At 34.9% G+C, this 8,402-nt stretch overlaps 1 protein-coding gene across 1 annotated transcript; it reads left to right on the forward strand.

Moving 5' to 3' along the window:
* The first annotated feature begins 221 nt into the window (after positions 1 to 221).
* Positions 222 to 4,867, forward strand: LOC126718257 (uncharacterized). Its single transcript, XM_050420369.1, has 7 exons — positions 222 to 371; positions 909 to 1,081; positions 1,363 to 1,445; positions 1,992 to 2,159; positions 3,453 to 3,563; positions 4,281 to 4,347; positions 4,423 to 4,867. The coding sequence occupies exons 2-7, from the start codon at positions 961 to 963 to the stop codon at positions 4,710 to 4,712; spliced, it is 840 nt and encodes a 279-aa protein (XP_050276326.1). The 5' UTR covers positions 222 to 371; positions 909 to 960; the 3' UTR covers positions 4,713 to 4,867.
* Positions 4,868 to 8,402: the final 3,535 nt, after the last annotated feature.

Raw genomic sequence — 8,402 nt, forward strand, 5'->3', positions numbered from 1 at the left:
CTTTTACCACAATTTTTCTATGTGAAAATTGTGGTTGACTGCTTGTTACTTTTAAAACTCACCACTTTTTCTCCATTACTCACAGTTTTTCATGTGAATTGTGCATTTATTTATTTGTGATAATAGATTTTTTTTTGCTTAGGATAGGAAATAAAACTCCCTTTAAAATATTTTTAAAAAAAAAATACTTTTATTATATAGCCCAGCAGGACCCGTCAATAAGCCCATTTGTTGTCTGTGTTTCCGGGTCGGTTTAAACCCACCCTGTCTGTCTAGGACCTGAGGCTTTTCCATTCTTTACTGAAAGCTTGGGACTACACCTCCCTCTCCCAGAAGCTGACTTGCTCGCAGGAGACTAACTTCTCATTCAGGTAAAGCTCACGCGCTCACTCTCTGTTTGGTTCCCGAGAAATCCCGGGAATTTCGAAAACGAAAGTTACTGGAAAAGCTCACATTCTTACAGTACTTACTCTGAGTGTGAGCTTATTACTCATTTGTTTTCCAGTTTTAGATTTGGGAAAGAATTGGGTTTTGCCTTGTTGATGTTATATTTGCCTTTTTGACAAGCTTGAAATCTGTGTGATAAGGTGCATCATTTTGTGAATGGAAGAACAAACTCAGTTTATAAACCCTAAAGGGTTTAAGGTTTAGGAGGGTTATGTTGATAAATGCACAACTTTTGTATGAATTTTATATGTTTCTCCAAATGGGTTGGTCTTAAATGAATGATTTGATTTAAACTGAAATGTATTTTTTTTTTTTTTTTTTTTTTTTTTTAGACCAACATTTCTATTGGGTTATTGAAAATTTGGATTTTTTTTATTTGTTTAAAATTTGAATGTCTAGCGTTCTATGCATTGTTGTTTTATTTGATTTTAGTGTCTAATTGTGCTACTTTTTCCTTGTAGATTATTTGATTTTTTTTTCTAGTTGAAGATTTGTTAGTTAGCTTTTGTGATCATGGTGGGCTGGCACAGACATATACACTTCGTACTTCGTAGTGTTGGGAAAAGAGTGGAACATAATTACAATTTATCAGCAAACTTTTCTTCATCTCACTTGGAATCCTCTTTTTCGCCTGGTTAGTCTCACATTTACTTGGTTGAAACATTTTTCCATATACAGAGTGTAAAGTGAAATTTAAATTTGATAATTAACTGATTTTAGTAACAAAAAATGTTCTAAGTAGCATTTCTCTTTTCCATTGTTGCATCAGTCATTCACAACTGAGTTGTGTGCTTGAAATCTCAGTTTTGTTGCTGTCTTTGGAATAATATTTATTTCAATGCCCTTCAGTATTTTTTTGGCATATCATATCATAACTTAAATTTGAGGATTGAATGGCACAGATTGTTTTTGCAGGTGAATTAACTTATTTTCAGAGACTATGGAGACCCCCTTCTGCAAACATCTCAAGGCCTCTTTATCAGTATTTTCAACAATTGGTATTGCTAACTTTTCCTTGCCTTCCCCACCCCCCGTGCCCTCCTGAATTATGTAGTTAAGTTCTTGTTCCTGACTTGCCAAGAGACTTGTAGCTCGGTGGCATAGCCTAGTCTTCCTTATTGGGGGTTCATATCCCCTCTCCCCCACTTATTGTAACAATTATCAAAAAATTAATACTTTAGAAAGGTTCCCTATGTTATCAAAAAATGAATACTTCAAAAGAGAAGCTGTGTAGCATTTTAAATATGACATGCCTCCAACACACCTGGACATATATGCTAAATCATCTGTGGATCTAGAATTCTAAAGTAAATTTCATCAAAATGTGTGTACTTGAGGTACTCCCTACTTGATGGGCTTGAACAATACCTCTGAATATGTTGTTTAATGTATTGACAAGACTTTTTATCAGCGGGAAACTTTTAGGTACAAGAAGAATTGATGCAAAACATTCGTCTTCAACTTTATTAATTGTGTGTTGGTGTGTGCGTGAATACTTTTTAGATTTTATTATCATTATTTATTTAAAACTTTTACTGCTCCAGGGAATTTCCAGTTCGAGGAAGTTACTAGCAGAATCATCTGAGGAAGCAGCCATTCCATCTCCATTGACTCCTGTATTAGCAATAAGTAGTGGAAAAGGTGACGACCAGAACCAGAAAGCAGTCTCTAAGCCTTCAACAGTTCAAGCTGTATTGAAGGGCATTAAACAGGTATGAGATGCCACATTTTTTTTCCATTGGTCAGTCTCTTCTGGGAATATGTATGGGACATTTGTATATCTGATTCGTTCTGTTTCAGTCTTGTGTGATTATTAGAGCTGTTGAAATGATTATGTTGTTTTTGAGATAGCTCTTGATGGGTGTATATTCAACTTTTCTTATTAAGCTTTCCAATAAATACTTATGAGGATTGAAACAAATGACTATGGTTCTACTTTGTATTGGTGGACACAGTAATCTGAATGTAACACTATGGTTTTGAGTATTCAAATGCTATGTAAAGCACAATTTTATGATTCAGTTACCACGAAAGCCTAAACATCTCCCATTATAATGAGAGGGGGTTTAAAACAACTTGCTAAGATTTTTTTAATTGAAAAACAACTTGCTAAGATTTTTTAATCGAAAAACAACTTAGTAAGATTTCATCTTAAGATCTAGCCCAACTCCACTCCACACTGTTGTCATCAGGCCAATGCCCTGGGACAACTTTCAAGATATGTTATTCTCACAGTGAGACTATGGTATGTTATGAACGGACTTAAAGGAATTTGGTTTGATAGAATTTTAGTCGAATTAGAGGTGACCAACCTCCTGATTATATATATATATATATATATATATATATTGAGGATTGTAATTCTGCTTTTTTATTATTCATGTTTTACATACATAAATAGCCAATAGTCCAAAGATGAGATAACCTCACCACAACTAAATCTAAATAATAGCAACTAACTCCTATCTGAATGCAACTGGAAAAGAATGCAAATATCATCTAAGCTTTTATTTATCCTTCCCTAATCCTACTGCATAATTATTTTAATGTCTGATTAACCATTTGGTCAATACTAAAGCCCTGGTTTAGTATATGAAGTAACAGACCCATGACTGTGAACATTCTTATATGTAATATATGTGTCTTTTGCATTTCTTTTTACTGATGCTGTTCTAAGAATTCAGAAAAAGAAAGGCAGATGCATTTAAACAAGGGGAACAAATATTCCAGGGGTAGTACAATCGCCAATTGGTTGAGGACCACGCCTCATGAAATGGAGTTCACTAGTTTGAATCTCCCCTTCCCACTCCTCTTGGGGCCAAAGCTTAAAACCTATGAAAGTGAAAGTGATGCCTGTTGTTTGATTTTTGTTATATTGTAGTTTGGACATTAAACATAAAGGATCTCTTGTAATGGACCATTAAAAATGTTTTACTCTGTTACACCTGAATGGCATCTGTTTAAATTGTATGCTTGATATGCCCCTTAATTAAATGCACTTTCAGAGTCCAAAAAAGGTCAATTTGGTTGCTGCATTAGTTCGTGGGATGCGAGTTGAGGATGCACTGTTGCAGTTACAAGTAACAGTAAAGCGAGCTGCAAAAACTGTGTATCAGGTGACACAAGCACTCTATACTTGTCAACATTACCAATTAAGGGTTATAGCAGCTTCATTCATAAATCTCTATTTGTTTTTTTTTTTTGGGGTGGGGGGTTGGTTAAACATATGGGAGTACAGAAGTGAGTACCGAGAATCTGGGTACTAGACAGCCTTCTGGAGTGAACTTGTTTTATTGTAATTTCCATTGTTGTAGAGGAAGCTGATGCAAACAATGAGATGCATTTTCTGGTTCTGTGATCCAGATTTAGTTTTCCTTCTAATTCTCTTTAAGGTGTCATGCAAATAGTTGTTTATTATCATATAAATGATTTAGCATATGCATTTTCTCTTTATTTTTTTTCTTATAAAAAAAAATAAATGATTTAGCATATGCCAATGAGCTCGAGCTCAACTGGCATTTCCTCCCCTAATAAGTGCTAGGTGGAGGGTGTGGTCATAGGTTTAAGATCCATCAATTGCATTGTAACTGTTCAATAAAAGAGGGGAAAAAGATTTAGTGCTTGGGTTTTAAAATCACTTAAATCTATTTGATTTATGTCATAATGTTGCCACATGTGCTTATGACTCACAAAATAATATCCCACTCCTTGGTACTTGAGCCATGAGGGTGTGTTAGGTGTACCTGGGCAGAGGACCTTTTTTATTTTTATTTAAAAAAAAAAAAAAATGAAATGCCAACATAAATTATGAGCTAAGAATCTGTTCTCTGCAGGTTATCCACTCAGCCCGAGCAAATGCCACCCATAACCATGGCTTGGATCTAGACCGTCTCCTTGTTGGTAAATGATACAAGTGAAGTTTTGCTGTTCCTTTTATTTTAGCCAGCTTATTTTGCGCTCTTTCTTTCTATACAGCTGAGGCATTTGTTGGAAAGGGGTTCTATAGAAAAAGAGTTTCCTATCATGCTAAAGGAAAATGTGGAGTCAAAGAGAGACCCGAGTGCCGACTAACAGTGGTAGTGAGGGAGATGACCGCCGAAGAGGAGGCCGAGATAGCTAGACTTAGAGTCCACAACTTCCGCAAACTCACTAAGCGAGAAAGGCGGCTTGTACCCCATAAGCTTATTGAGACGACTTCTATCTGGAATCGCAAAGGCAAAGGCAATGGCAAAGTCAACAGTCATGAATCTAGTATGGCTGAATGAACCAGCTTTACTTCCATGTGCCACAATGTAACAGAAAGTTCTGTAGAAGTGTTGAGAGATCTCTACCTATTTCTGCATTTCAGTAGAAATTCTATTGTGGAAGTGTTGGAGCAACCTTTTTGCAGATAATATTTACATCAAAACATTTTTATTTTAAAAGTCTCCTGTTTCAAGAATAAAACATTAAAATTGGCCAAGCTCTTCGATAACTCTTTTTCTGTTGCTTATGAAATGCAATTCATGATCATATAAAAGCGAACAATTGGATACCAGTTGGCAGGATCCACCAAACTTGGCTAAAATTACAATTGGCTATACTGGCTCTTAAAGCAGCATCAGCTGTGTGGTAAATGCTAAATTTTTAGCATTTAACACACCAAACACAAAAAATCACCTTAATAAGATATGTTAATAAGATATGTCATTTGTTACAGTAATGTTCTAATGTGCTATTAAATTTTCTATCCTTTTTACTCATAATTTTTCTCTCCTGTCAGTTATATGTCCACTTTTAAAATTCCTCCCAATATTTCATATGAAAATTTATATAGATAATAAATTAGTATTTTATATATTTTGATCACACTAAAAGTATCTAAAGTAGGTCATATTTATCAGTGATGAAATTCATAATAAATGTATGTGTGGATGTGATGAGTTATTAAAAAAACGCCTATACTTTAGTGTGTGAAAAAAGAATTGAATTATAAAAAATAAAAATAAAAAAGTAAATAGTGGCGATGTGTGGGTAAAGGAGGAACAATAGCCTTAGTGGGGTAAGGTTTTGCTAAATAGCACATTTCTTGAGAAGAAAAGAATATTATCTTCATTTAGCTTTCATAAGTTCATAACTGAATTTGCATCCAATGTGACATAAGCAATTTAATTATTATTTTTAAATCAAGAAACTATTCAAAAAAATAACATCAATAATAATAGTATATATCAAATGAAATATTAAAATCATTTAAGAAAAAAAATAATAGAATTCAAAATACTCTACATTTGAGATTTTTGTTTTAGCTTATCTTATAATCCAAAAAAATTAATTTTTTTAGGTACAACTTTATTTTTGTTAACTATAACTTAAGCAAACCCCAACTCATTTTCCATATTTCCATTTCACTAAAAATAGATTCTCACTAAATAAATAAATAAACCCTAAAGATAATCTTTTTCACTACTACCCAAAAAGTTCTCTAATAAGCAACAACTAACAATGGGATTGTTTGAAGTTTAAATTGGAAATGTGATTGCTAGCATAGAAGGGCAAAGTTTGGTGTCATGGAAAAATAAACAATGGGAATGTTTGGAGCTTAAATTGGAAATGTGGTTGCTAGCATAGATGCGCAAAGATTGGTTTTGGTGCTCCTATTCATTAGACTTGCCAAGATTATAAAATATATCCACTTTTAGCCACGTGTCATGATCTTGATGGATACAATATACAGGAGCATTAGACCCAAGCCAAATCTAATATAGAATGTCTTTTTATGCCAAAATTAGTTTAGAGATTTCATGATGATTGATGACTACATGAGGTTGCTAATAGTATTTAGGACATGAAAGCCTCATTCAGATACACAAACAGAATGAGAGCTTTTTCACTAATTTCAAAACCTAACAACTTCTTTAGCTAATTTCGTGTGTAGCAAGCTTTCGGCCTTCAGAGTTCCTAAATGGGTTCTCTCCTTAGTTTTAAAGGCTGGTTGATGGAGCTGCAAGAGCAGGCTTATGGGCCATCATCAACGGGATGTTTTGGCCCTTGTAAGTAAGATATATAAATTCAAAAACAAAATAATCCCCCAAAAAAAAAAAAAATGTTTAAACTTTAGTTTTTTCAATTATTTAAAAAGGATAATATGTAAATAAAATCATTAGCACTATAATTGCAGGTTGCTCCTTTTATCTTCTGTAGAAAAACTTGGTAATACCAGAAGATTGTAGTGTATATTCTCCTTTTATCACCCATTCACATCCAATTCAAATTTCAGAGTTTGACCTTTTTATCAAAAAGAATTCAAATAAGCCAACTTATTTTGTTAGTCATTTTTTATCTCACTTTAAGTAAGGTAGCGTTTGGATTGCGTTTCTGGGCAGTGTTTCAGCGTTTGCATTTTACTCATCATGGGACCCATGACTACAGTGCCACGAAATAAATGCGCAAAAGTTCTAGCTGAAACGAATGGATGAAAGCCTGAACGTACCATTTCATTAATGCTGTGCGTGTACTGTTCATGGATACAACCTTGAAAGCAAACACTTTGCTACAACCTTCTCACTATGTACTGCTCACTCATCTGACCCACGAAGCAGAGGAAACACAAAATGGTGCGTTCAAGCCAACGGCTAATTTTCGCATTCTTAGGTTTCTTCTTTCTCTCAACTACCGTGACAGAAATGTATTCAATACACTTCAATGCTCTGTCCTCTTCCTCTTCAATGAATTGCATCTACCTACCAACCAATAAACCATCAAAACATAGGAAACACGATAATTGCAAACCTATTACGCGGATCAAACGAACCCAATCCCCTCTGTAAAGCAAGTAAACAAACTAGAAATCACAAATAAACAACAATATAGAGCAAGTGCCAAATTTATTTATTTTTTTGTTTTAATTGTATTGTTACTTCTCTCCTAGTTTGCTTGATGTTTGTAAATTTCTCTTCCAATATATATTTCTCGTATTTTTTTTTTTCATTTTTCTCGTAATTATTCCTGTAACCAATATATTAATATACTGCTCTCAAAAAACAAATAAGACTGGCTAAACGCAAGATGAAGGAAAAAACACGAGGGCCAGGGAGCAACATGTCACGATTCATTGGCTCATTCATTAGTTCGATAATACAATGTTACACCAAGAAACTACTATAGAAAGTACTAAAACCAACTCAACTACATGAGCCATACAAAATTCAAACAGCTTAAATCCAATAATTGCTCATTATATTGCATCTTTATTAACTCCAACAAACCCCCCCCCCCCTCTCTCTCTCTCTCTCTAAAACATCGGTGAGTATTCGATTAGGATTTGAGATAAAAGTGGGGGGATAAATGGTTTGTTTGGTAATGAGGCTATGGAGGTTTTTGGGTGGAAGACCTATCGTTGTTGTGGCTTGAATGTTGTTTGTGTTGTTGGTGACTTTGCTCGGCTGCTGCTAAAGTTCTGGTTCAGTTTGACCCAACCCAACTAAGGGCAAGCACCCACTCCGCAACAAAAGCGAAGCGAGCCGCGCTAGAAGCCTAAGCCAAGAAAAGAAGGTACAAACAAAGTGACGGGCCCCTTTAGAGATAGGGTAGGGGGGCGGCTTTCTTGTGGTAGTAATTGTGAGCATCTCTCCTTTTCTCTTAGCGTGAACAGTTTGCTTGCATGCCGCTTTAGGCACATCTCTCTTTCTTAGTTTCACGCTGGCCTAATGAATGAAAGTCAGTCTTTTAGTAAGCGTATATAAGCAACTGTTTAGTGTATAAGCAATTCTTTAGTGGCCACACCGAAAGGTACGTACAGTGGAGGTTGGTTGAAGATGATGTTACGCGGCATTCAGAACCAGCCTTAAAGTGAACAAATTAGAAAGAACGAAGAAGGAAATGAGACGACTCTTTCTTGAACTATATCATAAACAGATCTTCCCCTTCACACCAATCACGAGTTTTTCTTCATTCCTCTCGTATATCGTCATAAC

The sequence above is a fragment of the Quercus robur genome, chromosome 3 (assembly GCF_932294415.1).
Source record: "Quercus robur chromosome 3, dhQueRobu3.1, whole genome shotgun sequence".
NCBI classification, from domain to species: domain Eukaryota; kingdom Viridiplantae; phylum Streptophyta; class Magnoliopsida; order Fagales; family Fagaceae; genus Quercus; species Quercus robur.

Excerpts from the sequence above, each read along its gene's own strand:
- LOC126718257 (XM_050420369.1), top strand. The coding sequence starts at position 961 with ATGGTGGGCTGGCACAGACATATACACTTCGTACTTCGTAGTGTTGGG. Across the intron at positions 1,082-1,362 it reads GGAATCCTCTTTTTCGCCTG|GTGAATTAACTTATTTTCAG; the intron begins GTTAGTCTCACA and ends TTGTTTTTGCAG. Across the intron at positions 2,160-3,452 it reads TATTGAAGGGCATTAAACAG|AGTCCAAAAAAGGTCAATTT; the intron begins GTATGAGATGCC and ends ATGCACTTTCAG.